At 58.9% G+C, this 17,306-nt stretch overlaps 2 protein-coding genes across 3 annotated transcripts; one reads left to right on the forward strand and one right to left on the reverse strand.

Annotated features, from left to right (window-relative positions):
- The first annotated feature begins 918 nt into the window (after nucleotides 1-918).
- NDUFAF3 (NADH:ubiquinone oxidoreductase complex assembly factor 3) lies at nucleotides 919-3,291 on the forward strand. Its single transcript, XM_054837841.1, has 5 exons — nucleotides 919-1,005; nucleotides 1,168-1,360; nucleotides 1,456-1,522; nucleotides 1,927-2,027; nucleotides 2,153-3,291. Exons 1-5 carry the CDS (start codon nucleotides 950-952, stop codon nucleotides 2,246-2,248), a joined length of 513 nt encoding a protein of 170 aa, XP_054693816.1. The 5' UTR covers nucleotides 919-949; the 3' UTR covers nucleotides 2,249-3,291.
- Nucleotides 3,292-4,016: 725 nt separating this feature from the next.
- On the reverse strand, nucleotides 4,017-16,174 carry IMPDH2 (inosine monophosphate dehydrogenase 2). 2 transcript variants are annotated; one of them, XM_054837837.1, is made up of 15 exons: nucleotides 15,973-16,174; nucleotides 15,809-15,857; nucleotides 15,628-15,729; nucleotides 15,182-15,256; nucleotides 14,521-14,727; nucleotides 12,261-12,348; nucleotides 11,447-11,646; nucleotides 10,265-10,355; nucleotides 9,441-9,536; nucleotides 7,990-8,061; nucleotides 5,602-5,745; nucleotides 5,260-5,404; nucleotides 5,036-5,179; nucleotides 4,582-4,665; nucleotides 4,017-4,268 (listed from the first exon to the last, which is right to left on the reverse strand). In XM_054837837.1, the coding sequence occupies exons 1-15, from the start codon at nucleotides 16,068-16,070 to the stop codon at nucleotides 4,247-4,249; spliced, it is 1,617 nt and encodes a 538-aa protein (XP_054693812.1). In that variant the 5' UTR covers nucleotides 16,071-16,174; the 3' UTR covers nucleotides 4,017-4,246. The 2 variants fall into 2 exon arrangements, with proteins under 2 accessions (XP_054693812.1, XP_054693813.1); XM_054837838.1 differs by lacking the exon at nucleotides 7,990-8,061 and having other exon boundaries at nucleotides 15,973-16,173.
- Between the last annotated feature and the right edge of the window lie 1,132 nt (nucleotides 16,175-17,306).

Raw genomic sequence — 17,306 nt, forward strand, 5'->3', positions numbered from 1 at the left:
GCACCGGGGAGTTTTCCGGTAACCCCCGCGGTGTCGGGGCTCTCGCTGGCCCCGGGTGGGTGGCACAGCATAGAGGACGTGGATCCCCTGCCCCAGGGCACCCCCCGAGCCCCCGGTCACCTGCCACCCGCTGCCACCAGCCCCACCGAGCGTGGCACGGAGGAGGGGGGCGAGGAACCCGGCAGCCTGCGGTGCTCGGGGCAGGGAAGTCACAGCGGCGGCCCGGGGCGGCTCAGCCCCGGCTGGCAGCAGCCTCCCCACGGCGGGGCACACCGTGCCCGGGGCACAGGACCGGGGCGGAGCCGTGCCGAGGGCGCAGCAGGGAGGCCGGGGAGCCGTGCCGAGCCCGGGGCACCGGCGGGGCCGGGCGGGCACCCCGCGGCTGCGGGACGGGAGCGCAGCCGAGCCCCGGTCCCGCTCCCTCCCGCCGCCCGGCCCGGCCGCCCGCGGGGTGGCGGGGACCCGGGACCGGGAGCCGCCCGCTCCCCTCTCACCTCCGGCCCCGCAGCCTCCGGCGCAGCAGCCCGGGCGGGTTCCGCGGCCCTCCCGGCGGCGGGGATCGGGGTGCCCCCGGGCAGGACCCCCGCGCCGCCGTGGCAGAGCCGGGGCAGCGCAGCCCGCGGTGCCCCCGGTGCCCCGCACCCGCCGTGCCGCTCCCCGCCCCGCCGCCGCTTTCGGTTTCGCTCCGGCGCTGGCCGCAGCCCGCCCCGGGCGCACCAGGTCGGGGCGGGCCCGGGTGTATCTGCGTGTGTGTGTCCCTCCCCGCCGCCCCCCTCCCCCCCCTTGCCCCCCCGCAGGAGGTGGCAGCCCCGGGCCGGCCCCGCTCCCGCCCCCGGTGCCGCTGTCCCAGCCCGGCCAGTGGTGCCGGCGCCGGCCGCCAGGGGGCGCGAGAGGGGCGGGGCGCGGCGAAGGGGCGGGGCCACTCTGCGCTTCCGGTGGCGGCGCGGCCATGGCGGTGGCGGCGTTGCGGCTGCTGGGTCCGGCGGCGCGGCGGGCGGCGGGCGGGTACGGGCACGGGCACCGGGCCGTGGCTGTCACCCCGGGGCTGGGCGGGGAGATCGCTGTGGGGCCCCAGGGGCGGTGGCCGTGGGGCTGCCCGGGGAGGGGGGGGGTGGCTGCGGGGTGGCCGTGGGCCCCACGTGTCCGAGCCGCTCCCCGTCCCCGCAGGGTGCCGTGCCGGGCTCACCGCCTCACACCGGCGGACGACGAGCTCTACCAGCGGACGCGGGTGACGGTGCTGGAGCCGGAGTCCCCCAACACCGTGTTCATCGAGGGCTACACCACCCGCGGCTTCACCATCAGCGGGGACCTGGTGGTGGGGCCCTGCGCCATCCTGCCCCGCGCCATCCTCCAGTGGAACGTGAGTGCCCGGCGGGGGGGCAGCGGCTGCGGGCGAGCGCCCCGGGGGGGGTGAGGGGAGAGCTGCCCCGCTCAGTGCCCTCGGTGTCCCCGCAGGTTGGTTCCTACAGGGACATCTCGCATGAGAGTCTGTCGCTGTTCCGGCTGCTGGAGCCCCAGATAGGTACGTGGGGCTGGGGGGGGCCCTGCGCTGTCACAGCCCCCCCCAGCTGGCTCCTGAGCTGTGCCGGCTGTGGGGCCCGGCTGCCCCTTGGGGCCAGCGCAGCTCTGCCCCAGCCCACCCCGCAGTGCCCTGAGGGCGGGTTGGGGAAGGAGCCGATCCCTGGCATTCTCCTGCTCTGCAGCAGCAGCTGGAGGGGCACAGCAGGGTGGGGGGGCACAGCGGGGCAGGGGGTGCAGCAGCAGCTGGAGGGGCACAGCAGGGCAGGGGGGCACAGCGGGGCAGGCTTCTCCCTCTTTTGGACTCCTGCAGGGGCGGCTGGGGGGGGGGGGTTGGGCCCTGCAGGGAGGGCAGGTCTGGGGCCCGAGCCCGGCCCAGCTTTGCCTGTGGTCACGTCCTGGTTGCAGAGATCCTGGTGCTGGGCACGGGAGACAGAGTGGAGCGGCTCCACCCCACCATGCTGAAGCAGATGCGGGAGTGCGGAATCGCTGTGGAGGTGCAGGACACGGTGAGGAGGGGTGTGCAGAGGGGTGCACACAGGCAGCACCCCAGTGAAGGGGAGGGTGGTGGCTGCGGGGAGTCACCCCTGGGCCGAGGCCTGGGGCTTCATGCTCTCGCTTTTCTATTTCGCAGCCAAATGCGTGCGCAACCTTCAACTTCCTAACCAGTGAAAGGCGCATGGCAGCTGCTGGGCTCATCCCTCCACGGGGCACCTACACAGGGATGTAGGCGCTGCCTGCTACACGCTGAGTAGCTTGTCCTCTCGCCTGCCCGGAGCCCCCAGCCGTCACCTCTCCAGGCGGAGAAATGCTTTGGACTAAACTGTTGGAGCCTGGCTGTGGCTGGGTGGTCACTCTCTGCTCGCAGGAGGGTATTGTGAAATGTGTGGGCTTGGCTCTGCCCAGAAGTCCTTGGCTTCCCAGTCACCTTGCCCAGTGCTGGGCTGGGGGCCGCGGGGCACAGCGCGATGCCCAAGCATTGCTGGCAGCACTGCACCTGCAGCCCTGCTGCTCTGCCTTGGCAGCAGGAAGCTGTCACCCCAGGGCAGGGTGGAGGCTGGTGGGGTGAGTTGCACACCCCTGGGCACGTTTGGGGCTCCAGAAGGAAAATATATGTAGATTGGAAGTACAAGACAATTGTGTGTTGGTTAACGCACAGCACAGCAGGGCTGTAAGGCTCTGTCGGGCTGTGCGTGCTCACCACCCCTGCGGAGCTGTCAGAGAGGGCTGTGGGTCAGCTCTCCTGTGGGGTTTTTGTCCCCATCCCACAGCATCTGTGTCCCCTGCAGAGCCTTGAGCTGCGGTGGGTCCCAGTTCAGCACTAGGTGCACACCCCCTCTCCCTGCAGGCTCACAGCTCAAGCAGGGGACGTGGAGAGGGTCACTGGCCATCCTGGTCCCCCCACCTCCCCCACCCCTTGCACTGGCCCACAGTTGTGGCTGCCGCCCCTGGGGACAGGTTAGGGGTACGCATACCTAATCCAGCCTTGTTCCCCAAACCCTGCCACCTCCACGGGTCCGAGGAGGGAGTATGTGGCTGTGGTCCCCAGCCTTGAGGCAGACTGTGGGCTAGCGTTGCTTAATGAGCCAGCTGCATTAATGAATGTTTGACACTGACACAATTGCATTGTAATTCAAGGCTCTGGTTTTAGCACGTGTAAATCTAATTTCACATTGCTGTGCTGCAGAGTGATTTTTTTTTTTTTTTTTCCTTCTCAGTCAACAACATGAAAGACACAAAATGCTGATGGTAAATACATGCTCTTTGACAGGAGTGGCATTTGCATGTGTTTGGGGGAGGGCACGCCTGATACACCTGTAAAATACCTTTGGCACCTGGTGTTGCAAGCATCGGAAACCTGGCCATGCAGGGGAGGTTTGCACCAGCCAGGTGTGCAGAACCACAAACCCCGGCTCCTTTATAAGCCTGTGAGCTTTTACTGGTGCCCTTCAAGTTCATCGTCCACATGCCTTCTGGCAAACAAACAGCACATGAAGCTTGGGCAAGTGATCTGCACCACCCGCACCGACCGGCCCGAGGGGGTGCAGCTGCTGGGGCAATGAGGGGAGGGGGCAGCTGGGTTTGGGGGGCAGTACGAGATGCTTAGGGGAAGAAACAAAGGGGAGGAGAAGGGTGCAGTTCCAGGGGGCTGTGGGTGGGTGTGCACCTCCATGGTTACCATTGCAGCAGCTGGACTGCGCACAGCCCGGCTGCTGCCACAGGGCTGGGCAGCTCCCAGCAGCAGCTAACAGCCCTATAAAAGCCATTCACTTTCTTGCCCAGCAGCCACCTTTTTCTGCTCTTGGGAAGGTTGGGTTTTTTTTAAAAAACCCCCACCCTCCGTTATCCACTCAGCCCTGTGAAGAGGCTGTCCCCTCCCCGTTCCCCCTCACACGCTATGTCCCTTCTAGGGTACCAGAGGGTACAGGAAGCAAAGAGAGCACCAGGGAACAACAAGGGCAGTACAGAAGGAAGAGGGGCTTCAGGCCAACACCAACTGCACATCTTTTCCTTTTTTATTGTAAAACACGGCCAACGTGTGCAAGGCACCAGCCCAGGATCACTGCTCGTGGGCGAGGGGTGGGCCTTCAGACGGTGATGAAGCAGCCAAGGGACACAGGGAGCTCCAGGCAGCCCACACAGCAATGGCACTTCTGCAGTAAGAGCAGCTCCCGCACAGGGTGGCACAGGACTGAGTGGCACGATGACAGACACAGACGGACCTCCATCAGAAGAGGCGCTTCTCATACCTGCGAGGGGACCAGCAAACCCGAGAGCTGTTTTACTGACCTGCATGACCAGGGCAAGGACCAAAGACGCAGCCGGGAACAGCTCCTGGCCTGCTGGGCCATGGTGGGCAGGGAGCAGCTTCTCTGCTCGTGCCCTGCTGCACAAGGAGCATGGGCCCAGGCCAGACAACAGGCTGTGGCTCAGCCCTGCTGCGCAGCAGGAGGTGAAGCAGCAGCGTAGTGGCTTGCCAGCTGTGCCTCACAGGACAGCAGCGCTTAACTCCCCCGCCAATGCCCACCCCAAGGAGATGGGGGTCCTGCCAGTGGCACTTACGAGTGCAGGCCATGCACGCCTCCTTCCACCTGGGCAGACGTCGTCCTCTTCTCAAACTTGAGCTCTCCCGAGTACATCATGGCTCTGAGGAGGAAGGACACGTGTCACGTGCCAGCCAGAGGCCAGGGAATAGTTGCGCTGGAGCAGCTGGAATGAGGGACACTGGTTCCTCCAGCTGCGGCCAGAATGGTCTTTGCTGTGCTCCCAAGAGTCAGGCAGAGTAAGGTAACCCCAAGATTTCACGCCCAACCAGCAGAATATGCCATAGGAGACGATGCTCCTGCAGCCCTGGGGCTGGCAAATCTATGACAGAGTGCCCACTGGAGACGAGGGAAGAGGGCTACAGCAAGGTCAGGCCATGCAGAACACACCGCAGCACAGGTACAGCTTGCCCAGAGGCTCCAAACGGCAGCACTGTGGCCTAACCAGAGCACAAGCGAGGGGAAGCACTCACCGGACTTGTGTCAGGCTCTTGGCACCAATATCCTGGCAGGAATGCTGGATCCCAGCGATCAGGTATGGAATGAACTTGTGGATAGAGCCCTTGTCCTGCACTGCGCCGGAGACCCCCTGGGCCACTTTGATTTTGTCTGTCTCGCTGCGTGGGAGCACAAATCAGTTTGTGAAGCAAAGAAGCCCCAGAAGCTTGATCTGCTGCCCCAAAGCACCATCTCTTACCTGAAATACCGGTTCTGGCTGCCCAAGTTCTTGTCCATGGCATCTAGTGAGCCCATGCCACGGTACTTCTTCAGCCTAATTCCATCCGAGAAGAAGTATTCACCTGGGGCCTCCGTGGTGGCAGCCAGTAGAGAGCCCATCATCACTGGCACAAGAGATCATCAAGAGCAGCGCATCAGCAGCAGGAAGGCTGTGGCTGTAAAAACCCTCAGGGTCCCTGGGCACAGCTCTGTGCTGGACCCCTCTGCCCCCAAATTGTGCCCAGAATCAAATACCCTACGAAACCCTTCCTAGGAGGCTCCCTACAACACGCATGACCCAGCTGCCCAATGCGCTGCTCACCTGTGGAGGCCCCAAGCGCAAGGGCCTTTGCGATGTGCCCAACCGTCTGGATCCCTCCGTCTGCAATCACGGGGACACCGAATCTCCTGGCGTATTCGGACACCTTGTACACCGCCGTGGCCTGGGGGCGGCCGCATGCCAGCACTACAGGTGGGGAGAGAGCAGAGAAAGGGTCAGGCCTCAAGCAGCAGCACGTTCCCTCCCAGCAGGCCCTTGAGGCTTCCAGCACACACATGCTCCAGCACTCGGGAACGCACAAATCCCTGGACGCTCCTTCCCTAGACTGAATTGCCAGAGAAGCGGATGCCTGGGAGAAGCCTGCTGGGACACCCTCACGGCCCTTGACTCCAAAAAGCTGTGGGTGACCTTGGGACTGGGATCTTTGACCAAATGCCTGAGACCAGCCGAGACTCGTCCTGGTGCACAGCAGATGTGCGGGGAGCTTGGGAAGGAAGCGAAGCAGACTCCAAAAGCCCCTCTCCAGAGCATCCCTGGCACGGAGCCACGTCCCACCACTCGCTCCCTCCTAGCAGTGTGAGACCCCTTCTCTGTATACCCAGCAGCTGCATGATGAGCTTCTCGCATGGAAAGGCAGCTGGCTGGGAGAGAGCTGCTATGTGTGTGTGTATGTATGTATATATATATACACACACATATATATATACACACACACACACACACATCTGCACAAACACACACACAAACACACATGCAACAGTGGAAAAGGAAACAGGCAGGATGATTTGATGGCTTACGGGAAATAATTTATGTTCCTGCCCTGCAATGTAGCAAGGATTCTGTCAAGTTTAGCTGCCCCATGGGAAGGGAGTTATTAGCTTTGGATTTACCTGCTCTTCCCAGTCGCTAGCAGTTAGAGGCTTCCCGTTCTGCGAGGGGAAAACCAGCACAGGGCATGTCTTGTAACACGTTTGCCAGCTGCAGGCATGCAAGTACGCTGAGATAAGCTTCTCTCAGGGAGACTTCCCTTCCCCACAATTAACTGGAAGCCTTTTTTCCAGTCATGGTTAGTCCAATACGCCGGGTAAGATTACAGCCATGCAGGATTAGTACTTTGGAGCATGAACTCCAGGTGTGGTTTAGCCTGCCTGGCAGCAGCGCTGGCAGCGCACATCCCTGGCAGAGGTTTGCCGAGGCCGGGAGTCTGCAGTTGCTCTGCTCCCAGCACTCAGCAGCAGCTGCTGAGAGAGGGAAGCCAGGCTCCAGGTTGAGATCATGAAAGAACTGATTTTAATCGAACAAACTCACCGTTAAGCTAGGGCTCAGCCAGCCAGGGAGAGTCTGCCAGCTGTAACATGAATGCCATTAGTCTTAAAGAGATGGTCTCGCTGGGCACTGCGCTGCTAAAGGCCACACTGCAGCTGCAAAACACTGCAAGGAGGAGATCTGGAGAGAAGCACCTGATTTTGGAGGGTCTAGAGCCCGGTGTCTACAGGCTTGTGCCGTAGCCAGTGCAGGGCCTGCAGAAACCTCACAGCAGTGACCACGGAGACCGGCCCTTTAAGGAACAGCTTGGCTCAGGGCCCCTGGGAGCATCGCGCTGTTCCGACTGTCCCAGTGCCCAGCGCCACAGCTTCAGAGCGCAGGCTTCCAAAGCAGGGTTCAGAGCACACGCACACCGAGCGGTCGGGGTGAGGGTTTGTCTGTTTTAGTGTATCAGCAAAGGGTGGCCCTACAAGATCATCTGCTAAAGAAAACCTTCCAGGATCTTCAACAGAAACTTCTTTGCCTTTGAGGTGCGTCAAAACTAGGAGAAAGGGCAAAACCCAAGGCTCACCTCGGGTGGCTGCTTGATCCAGCAGCATCGGAGAAGTACAGAGCAGACAAGGCTGCACCCTGTGCTTAAGAGCCCCTTCTCTCCACATGAGGATCAGGCGTCAGTGGGGAAAGATGTGGTTCTGGTACGCAGCTGCCAAGGTGGCCATAGGCAGTTAAGTCCTCCACCCCAGGGGAGCTAGCTCCAAGTGAAGCTTAGCCAGTGCACAACTTCCCCACAACTGGGGGCAGATTTAGAGCAGGATCAAGGACTGCTCAGGGATCACCTCCCAGCACTGGGTCAGCGGGGGCATGTCCAGCTAGAGATCCACCAGATGCAGTCAGAAAGCTCAGTCAGGCTCCTGAACTGGATTTTGGAGCAGAGGGTGGACAAGCCTGAGTGCCCTCAGCTTTAACAATTTAGACCCTGCTTTAGGAATTCAGAACGGCTTCTCAGCTTCCATTTCAAATTCAAAACCAGTATCCAAAGCCACAAAACCCCAAGTGCATCTACAGCTAAATTATTCTCAAACAAGCAGTAGGGCCATGTGCAGCCAAATCAGGGTCCTGCTTCAAGACACATAATTAGGGTTGGGAACAGGGCAAGTGACTTACTATAGGTGCCCGTGACAGTAGAAGGGCATTTGGGGCTGTGGGACTTTAGGTCTGGAGGGATCTTTGGAGCAGCTAAACAAAAACAAACACACACATTTTAGAGACAGAAGAACAGCAGCAGAACAAAGGACCCCAGCAGTGACCTGCTACTAGGCAGAGCATACGGTGTGGGACAGAGCTGACCTTGCAAACCCTTCCTAGCCCAAGCCAAGCCAGAGGCCAGATCCAAGCCAGCCAGGTCCGGCTGTGCACAGCACATGCTCACCCTACCCCAGCACCCATCCAGAGAGGTGACCCCCCTAACCCAAAGAGCCAGAGTTCTTGTCCTACAAGGGCCAAAAACCTGGGGAGCTGCGGTTAAGAGTTCTGCAACCACATCTCCTGTCAAGCACCACATTCTACCTCTGCTCTGCTCCTTCCCCAAAACCAGCACCCAACCCCACCTCACGCAGCAGCCAGGAGACACACCCTCTGGAGACATTCACCCCGCTTCAGAACGCAGCGTGCCTCAGCAGGTCCACTGCCTCAGAGCCAGAGTAGGACACGTGCAACCTGGTTCTGCTCTGGCTATGGAAGCGTCAGCCCAAGGACGCCACAACCTTCCTAGAACGGTCACCTGAGACAGACTGCCCCAACTGGGAACCCCTCGCAGCCAGCGCTCCCACGGCAGCAAAGCAGGAACGCAGCCCAGCTCAGGGCTGCTTGGAGGCTCCACGCTGGAATCAGCAGAGCTAATGCAGCACCTTCAGCCATCAGCTACCCTCTTGCTGCCTCCCATGGCAAGGACCGAGGAACAAAGCAGAGAGGGGCTGTATATGTGGGCCGCAGCACCTTGCACCACCTCTGCACCTCACCTGCCAGGTTCAAAACACGAGGACTGAGCCTGTCCTCAAGGCAGCCTTTCTCCAGGCCCTGAGGACACCCCTCTCCGCCTTTTAGCTAAGGGCAACATGGCCTCTGCCCCACGCAAGCTCCTTCTAACTGCAGAGACAACGGCCAGAAATCCCATTTCCGCCTGGAAATTGCAGAAAGGCATTGAGCCCAGCAGACCAATACTCGAGCACCATGCACACTGCTGCCGGAAGGAAGCGGAGCGCAGACAGCCTGGTGCACTTCACCCGTCAGCGCTGGGGATCCAGTAAGCCCCTCTCCCTGCGGAGCTGCATGCCAGCCCCATCCCACACCAAGCCAGCAGCTCCTCTCAGGCAAAGCCACGTGTGCCACACCTGCTCTACTCAGTCTCAGTCAGTACTGGGAAATGCCTTTGCTGCTGCTGCCACCCCAGAGGTGTGACCCAGGTGATGAGAATGTCCTGGACGAAGGGAGTGAAAGACGGCTTGCTGTTGGACCCTGCCCTTACAACAGGAGAAATCCATCCCGGCTCTGCTGCTTTTCAGCAGGGTATCTCTATTAAACAGATGTCTTCAGCCTACTTAGCTGATCTCTCTCACCTTCCTGTGTGATGCAGATGGAGCCACTGCCCATCCCGACTCTCAGGGCATCGACCCCTGCGTCAATGAGGTTCTTGGCCTGAGCAGCGGTCACAACTGTGGGGAGCAGAAACTGGTTTGAAGAGAGACAAGCAGATTTGCACGTGACGCTGCTTTCCCCTGTGGCTGCAAACATCCCCTACCCCGGGCACCAGATGTACGCTGTGTCAAGAGCCAGGCCTGGCTGTCCACTGCTACCAGGCCTATCTGTGAAAGCAGCGGTGAGTTTCAGTCCCAGCTGTCCCCAGTGGGCCAGAAGACACTGGCCCTTTAGGCTACTCTGCCTACACCTGCAGGCTGAGGGAGCAGAGGTCACCACACGGTGCCAAGCGCTCTTTGGGCCACACCAGGTAGGAAAGGCAGAGCACAGGCTAACAGCGGCACCAGTGACACACCAGCCAGGTAAAGACAAGGACTGCTCAACTCTGCTGTCAAAAGGCAGGGAAAAATTCCATTAGATATCCATATTAAGTAATATTCATTATTATTGTTATCCAAAATTTTGAACTGGTGTGTGAAAGAAGCTAATGTGTAACAGGCTACAGGAGACTGTAGCGAACTGTGCTGCAGAACAAAGGTTTCAAAGTATTTGCAGCTGTGGCAGCAGCAGGGTACTGCCCTGTGTCTGCAGAGTGGTCTTCCTCTGTTCCACAAGCCAGAGGAAACCACTGTGAGTTCACAGACATTTACCAAGACGACCCTTTCATTCACGTCCCTGCAGCTCCCTCTATGTCTAAGAAACAAATGTAATTTAAAGACAAGAACAGTCTTAAATACATGCCTACCATTTCCTCCAATAACTTGTAGATTGGGATATTTCTCCTTAATATATTTTATCATATTGATCTGGAAGATGGAGTTCCCCTGAGAGGAATCCTGCAACAGAAAGAAAACAAATTTCAACCAGAATTTCTGCAAAAGATTACAAATACAGCTCCAGAAGAGCCTCAGATCTTCACTCTGCTTACTGGGCTCTCTGCTAAGCGGGCAAAGTGACTCCCCAAATTGGGCACAGAACCAGAGGAGAAGCTGCTGCCAAGACAATAACGTACCTTCTCTGCGCAAGGCAGTTTATCGTAAAGATTTCACCAATATCCTTCACGTTTAAATCCTATGGCTGCTACAGGAGGCAACAAGCAGCACATCTGGCTGCGGGTAAGAACCGTCTGGCTCTAACACCAGGACACCATCAGCCCTGTCTCAAACTACAGGTGAAACGGTAAATGTTCCTTGTAAAACCCCGAAGGACTGGCAGGGGGATGCACCTCTCCCTGCTGCGTAGCAGGGCAGCTGAAATACCAGATGTTGACCACTGATCGCTCAGGCCCTGCCAATCTCTGTGACCCGGCCAACTCACAGGTGTCTGTTAAACATTTCCAGCTGCAACGCTGCTCAGCCATGCCCTCAGAGCACAGTGAACTCGCAAGCTAACAACAGATGAGAAAACAACGTGCAAATACAGGCAGTGATGGCTGTGCCCGAAAGCTTACAGGCCAGAAGGGGAGACTAGCAGAGCAGCTCTGGGCTGACCATTCCTGAACGTCAGGCAGTTAAGAGAACAACACAGTAGCAAACCCCAAATAGCTGAAGGGAAAATGTAAGAAGCCAAATATTCAAAACTAGTTAGGAACATCGGAGACTATGTTGGCAGACTGCAAGAACCATTTGTAGAAGATTCTGTATTAACTGACAATGTTTTTCTTCTCAGTCTTCAGGGCTTCGATGCACCCTACATACTCCCTCAAGGTCAAATACGTTCCCAGGCAAGAGGAATCCCTCTTATTTGAGGACTCCAACCGGAACAAGACTGAGAGGTCAACAAACTGCCATATTCTAACATAACAGGGCCTGTAACAAAGACAGTAAGTGCCATGCTGATGCCCCTCTGTCAGTCAGAGAGTTTCGTTCAAACGGGATCCCCAGCCCACCCAGACCCCCAAGCAACGCAATGCCTGTGGGTAGCTCACCAGCACCACCGCATCCACACCAGCCTGCACCAGGAGGTCCAAGCGATACTTGTCATCTTCATGGGTCCCGATAGCGGCACCACAGAGCAGCTGCTTCTTGGAATCCTTTGAAGCCAGAGGGTAGTCCCGGTTCTTCTTGAGATCGGTGCGGGCAATTATAGCCACCAGCTCGTCATCTTCATTAACAATTGGCAGCTTGCCTTGAAACAAACAGAAAGAACGTCACTGCAGATTTCTGCAGGAGACAGACATTAGCCCCGAGCAGTGCGGCAGACCGGGAGCATCAGGCAGGCAGCAGCTGGTACAAGGGGGAGACTCAGAGAGGTATGTTACCAAACCTTGGTTGGCCACAGGTGCCAGCAGCCCTGGCTTGGGAAACAGAGCAAGGAGTTTGCAGGACTACAGAAGGACTCAGTATTTTGACAGTGACCACAGAAAAAGTGCATCTTTTTCAATAATTAGACCCATGACGCTGTTAAAGTCAAACTACCAAACCTTAACAGAGCTGAACCGAGCACCAAAATGTGAAGGCCAGGATAGAAAATTGAAGACGTGTGGCTGGACAGCCAGGCGCTCTTCAGCTCCTGAGCTGCCAAGAATCCCTCAACTTCAAACAGATCTGAGATGAACGCATGTGAACTCTGTACCCTGGCAGAGGGCTGTGGGCACTCTCTCCTCACTGTCCTCTCCTCGTGCCGGAACGCAGTGCTCCCATGTTCCACCCACGCACAGACGCGTGTCCACATTCACCCACTACTGATCCCAGCCCAGCGCTTCCACGGCTCTCCCTCGTGTCGCAGACGTTCGCAGGTACCTTTTTTACTCCTTTGCAGAATTTCATTCGCTTCTTTCAACATTACACCAGCCGGGGCCACAACAAGATCCTCCCGCTTTGTCATAATCTAGTGGGAGAGAGAAGATAAAAGTCACAAGAACTCCTTCGCACTGATCTGAAAATAGTGAACCCCTCCTCCCACGTGAAATGCTCCACAGCGGCCATGTGGGAGTGCTCTGCAGACAAAGGAGCCCACAGCACAGCAACACGCCTCCAGAAACACACAGGAACAGCCTCCAATGTGCTGTCCCCATGCAAGCAGCAGCCATCAGCCCCCAAACCCATCAGTGTAGTGAAAACAGGAGATGGCAGAGGGCCTCAGCAAGCTGAGGGAGAGCACCTAGAAGCAAGGGATGACTCTCGGATGACCTTTGTTTGGGATGTCACCCAAACAGCCTTCTCTTTTAATAGAAGGCAGGCAAATAAGGGCTGGAGACACTTCCAGAGTCCCATGCTGTTCTGGCAGAAACGTTACCCCCAAGCTCATTTCCAGGCAGCAATCCCCAGCACACAGGCTCTGGAAGGGCTCTGCTCAGAATAACCCACCGCTGCTGCTGCTGGCAAGGTCAACGGGGCAAAGGAGTCACTTCAATCCAAACAAACATGCTCACCCACGCTCACTCTTGACAAACAAGCACCAAAACACAGTGGAAAGGCAAGAGGCAATGGACATAAGCTGGAACACGAGAATATTTAAGGTGGTATACAGAAAAAAGCTTTCACCACAACAGTGGTCAAACACTGGAAGAGCAGCCCAGAGAGGCTCTCCATCCTCAGACGCAGACGCGGCCCCACACAACCTGCCCCGGCTGAACACACCTCAAGCAGGTGGACTGACGAGACCCCCAGGTCCCTTCCCACCCAAGGCATTCTCGATCACAAAGCTCACGTGGGATGTTCTCATAAAAGGTTACTCAAGAAAGCCAGGCAAAGCTAAAAGGGAACACTCTCTAACCCTCAAGGAAGGTAAATCAGTTGCACACAACAAAGAAAAGAGGGACATTTTAGTTATTCATACCATAAGAACAGACGTTTTGCATCAGGAAAGAGGTTCACCCCACCTGCATCTACCCAAAATTCTGTCTGTGACAGAACCCACATCTCAGGAAAAGCCTGAGGAATCACAGACGGACTCCAACACACTCCCTAAGCCCATGGGATTCACGAGCTTCCCAAGCTACAGGACACCTGTGTGTTTAACTGGGTGGCAATGAATGGCTCGGCAAGATGACTGCTGGACGGCGAGTGGGGAGAGATCTAGGAGAACATTCATTTCCTTAGCGTTGCCTGGTGACAGAGGCAAGCACCAAACGCTAACGGCACCAAGCTTCCACCTTTGCAGCACTGAATGATCCACGTAAAGGATGACAGGAGATTCTTATCTGGCTCCTCTGAATGGGCCAGCATCACTTGAAAGGGCCATGCGCACTTTTATAACCTACTCCTGGTTTACGATTCTTGTTACAGGTATTTATAGGTGACTTCAAACCAAACAGGGATGAGCATGTGATACCAGGTTTGGTCAGCAAGAGCTAAAAATAGTCATGAGTCAAGAGCAGAGGCTGGCCGAGAGGCACCGGTGGTGTAACTTGACAGCGCCGCAGATCTACGGTTACACAGCTCGTGTTAACAGGAATGCTAGAACTAACAGGAATCAACATCAGCATTGCAGAGAACGTTCTCCTGTACAAGGGGAGTTTGACAGTGTAGCGTTATAAAAGCTAAACTGCCAGTCTCCAAGTTCGGGGGGTTATTTTAAAGAGCAAGTAGCCTAGATGAGGCACACAGGGAAGGGCAGTCCAGAAAAGGAAGACCAGCACTTGGAGGGCTTGCTGGGCACAGCGCAGCTGTTACAGCCCTGGCCAGCACCAGCACGCTACGTGGGACCACAGCAGCAGCCAGGGCACCAGGAATTAATAACTGAACCAGGGGAGAGCACCAGCTGTAGAGAGGACGGCTTCCCCAACACTGAAAGATAACCCCGCAGAAGCAGTCATGCGAATGCTAACAATACGGCCAGTCTTGTATCTGCGCTGCAGGCGTTGCAGAGAGCGCGTAAATGAACGAGATGCTCTGCCCTGGAAATACAGTTAAAGACAGACCTGCAGAGCTAACACGGAGCCGCTCCCCCTCACTGGTGCAGCATCCTCACAGCCACACACTCACCCTTGTTATCACAAGCCACACTGCTCCCTAACGCAACGCTCGTATGCATCGAGTGCTCACAAGCCCTTCTCACCTCGCCAAGAGGCAAGTCATGCTCTGACTCTTTCAGGAAATCAATATCTCGAGATGAGATGATCCCAACCAGCTTGCCCCCCATCTTCCCATTGTCCGTGATGGGAATCCCACAGAATCCATGACGAGCTTTCGCTTCAAACACGTCTCGCACTCGGTCGTTGGGGCTCAGCACCACGGGGTCTGTGATGAATCCTTGCTCGTATTTCTGAAAAGAAGCAGATTCAGCAGCCAGGCTAAGTGGCATCGCCAGGCCGAGCAGAAGCGGGGCGGTGCCTGGTGGTTGCTGCACAAATGTCTGCAACCACCCAGCCTGGCCATGTGCTCACCGACAGGGCGACCACAAACCAGCACCAAGGCTCACCCGTGTTAGATTCCCAAGAGCTCCCAAGCTAACCTCCTTCCTGAAATTATGGGGAATACTCCCACACCAGGAGGCCCGGCAGTTCTCAAATCCCAGGCTGCACGTGGGACAGCACCCAACACACACACACAAGAGGTTTGTGCAGGCAACCACAGCAGCGCTGCTGTTCTGAAACACCAAGATCCATCATGCTTTAATGGTCTCCTCTCACGCTGCCTTCAGTAGGGCCAAACCCCACCACCCACCTTCACGAAGCCCCCTGTGACCACGGTTCGGTGCTGCCATTCCAGCCACTCACCTTCACCTTCCGCACTTCGTTGGCCTGGAACTCCGGGGTGCAGTTGTGGTGGATGAACCCAATTCCCCCCGTCAGCTGGTAACACAAAGGCGGCCGTTAAATCGCTGCACAAACCAGCCGGCCGGATCCAGCAGCTGGGCACGGAGAGCCGGAGCACCCCGGCCACCCTCGGCGAGCCAGTGGGGCAAGGCGGGAGATGAGCGGGGTGGGTGCCTGCGGGCTCGGCTGCCGTGCCAGCGGCCTCAGGGGGTACCGGGAAGCACGAGGCACGGCTTCACCCCGCGGGGATGCAGGCGGCTCCCCGCAGCGTTCAGGGGACCCCAGGGCAGACACGCGTGTGCCTCAGACAGCGCCTCCCCCGCCGCCCCGCCATCCCGGTAACGGCGGCGGAGGGGACCCGGCCGGGGCGGCCAGAGGCCATGCCCGCCCCGCGGGGCCGCACTCACCGCCATGGCGATGGCCATGCCGGCCTCGGTGACCGTGTCCATGGGGGAGGAGACCAGCGGGGTTTTCAGGGTGATCCTCTTGGTCAGCGCCGAGGTCAGGTCCTAGCGGGGGGGCGGGCAGGGGGTGAGCGGCGGCACCAGCCCCCGGTCCCCGTCCCGCTCCCCCGTCCCGGCCACTCACCACCTGGTCCGCCGTGAAGTCGATGTACCCCGGGAGGATGAGGAAATCGCTGGCGGGGAGGGGGGAACGAGGGGAGACGCGTCAGCGACCGCACCGGCCCGGCCCGGCCCGGCCCGGCCCGGCCCGGCCCCGCGCCCCCCGGCCCCAACCCCGGCCCCACTCACTTGTAGGTGAGCCCATCGCCGCAGCTGAAGAGCTGCTGCGCCGTGAGCCCGTCGTCGGGCACGTAGCCGGTGCCGCCGCTGATGAGGTAGTCCGCCATGGCGCCGGCCCGCCGCCGCCGCGTGCCCGCCGCGCCGCGCCGCACCACACCGCCCGGCGCGCCCCCGAGCGCACGCGCGCCCCGACGGCGGCCGCGAGGGCTCAGGCGGCGCCCGCCCAGCGAGAGGCCGGCCCAGAGCGGCCGCCGAAAGGGGCCTGGCGCCCGCCTCGCCCCCTCCCGCCCGGGAGGGCCCCGGGCGCCCCCGGTCTTCCCGCCCGGAACGGGCTTGCCCAGCCCGGAGCCCGACCCGGCGCTGCCCCGCTGGTTGCTGTCCCCCACGCCGCAGCAAACGGGGCGAGGCTGTCCCGGGCTGCCCCCGCTGGGGCTCCGGCCTGGGGACACACCGGGGCCGGGGCTCGCAGCCGCTGTCAGTGCCGCCTGCCCTCAGCCCCACGACACCGTGAACGCCCAGCCCGGTGAAACAGGGTCTGCCTCACGAGCCACCACGGGCCTTTTTGTGTTGAGGCCAAGCAGCTAGTTCAGTGCATGGGAAGGAGGCAGTAAGGAGAGAGCTGAACGCCAGGCATGGCCCAAAGCAGTCCTGCGTGACGCTCCCCGGCTTTGCTTACGCAAGCACGACCTGCATGGTGTGACACGTGCTTAGAAACAGCCTAAAACAAACTAGCCATGCATGACTTGCACAGAGACACACTGCCCCTGGGGCCCGCCGGGTTGGGTACTGAGTCCAACGCCAGATACTCCAACAGCTTCAGGAGAAAGACGAGAACGTGCTCGTTGGATCTGCAGTGGATGCAGAGCTGGAACACCAGCAGGATCCAAAGCAACTTTGTAGGTCGGAAGCGATCTGCAAGAAGGATGAAAGCCAAGAGGCAGGAGCGAGGCAACAGTCTCACACTGGGAGGAGAACGAAGGGAACAAAGGAGAGAGGGAATTGCATGGAGGTGGCAGCCCCACAGGGGAGGACCTGAGGTGATCCCAGCGGGCGTTCGCCTCACACAAGCCCCCTCTTCCCAAAGTCGCCGGGCCAGGCCGTACACACACCGCAAAGAGGATGGCTGTGCGGCGCTGCAGGCTGGGGGCTCGGCATGGCGCCTTCCTGCCAGTGCCACAGAGCGCTGGAAGGAGGATTTCCGAGAAGAGCAGGAGCAGGGAGGACTGTGCCTGCAGGAGAGGAACGGGCACACACAGATCTGCCTTACAGGACAGTTACAGGAACCAGCTGTTTCCAGGAGGAGATGTTCCCCTCCCTGCAGCACCATTCGGGCATCAGAAGAG

This window comes from Grus americana, chromosome 11 (assembly GCF_028858705.1).
Source record: "Grus americana isolate bGruAme1 chromosome 11, bGruAme1.mat, whole genome shotgun sequence".
In the NCBI taxonomy this organism is placed as follows: Eukaryota; Metazoa; Chordata; class Aves; order Gruiformes; family Gruidae; genus Grus; species Grus americana.

Coding starts and splice junctions, on each gene's coding strand:
- NDUFAF3 (XM_054837841.1), top strand. CDS start 950: ATGGCGGTGGCGGCGTTGCGGCTGCTGGGTCCGGCGGCGCGGCGGGCG. Junction 1,006..1,167: donor GCGCGGCGGGCGGCGGGCGG/GTACGGGCACGG, acceptor CCGTCCCCGCAG/GGTGCCGTGCCGGGCTCACC. Junction 1,523..1,926: donor GCTGCTGGAGCCCCAGATAG/GTACGTGGGGCT, acceptor TCCTGGTTGCAG/AGATCCTGGTGCTGGGCACG.
- IMPDH2 (XM_054837837.1), bottom strand. CDS start 16,070: ATGGCGGACTACCTCATCAGCGGCGGCACCGGCTACGTGCCCGACGAC. Junction 8,062..9,440: donor CATCTGCATCACACAGGAAG/GTGAGAGAGATC, acceptor GTTTTTGTTTAG/CTGCTCCAAAGATCCCTCCA. Junction 5,746..7,989: donor TACTGTCACGGGCACCTATA/GTAAGTCACTTG, acceptor CCCCACCTGTAG/TGCTGGCATGCGGCCGCCCC.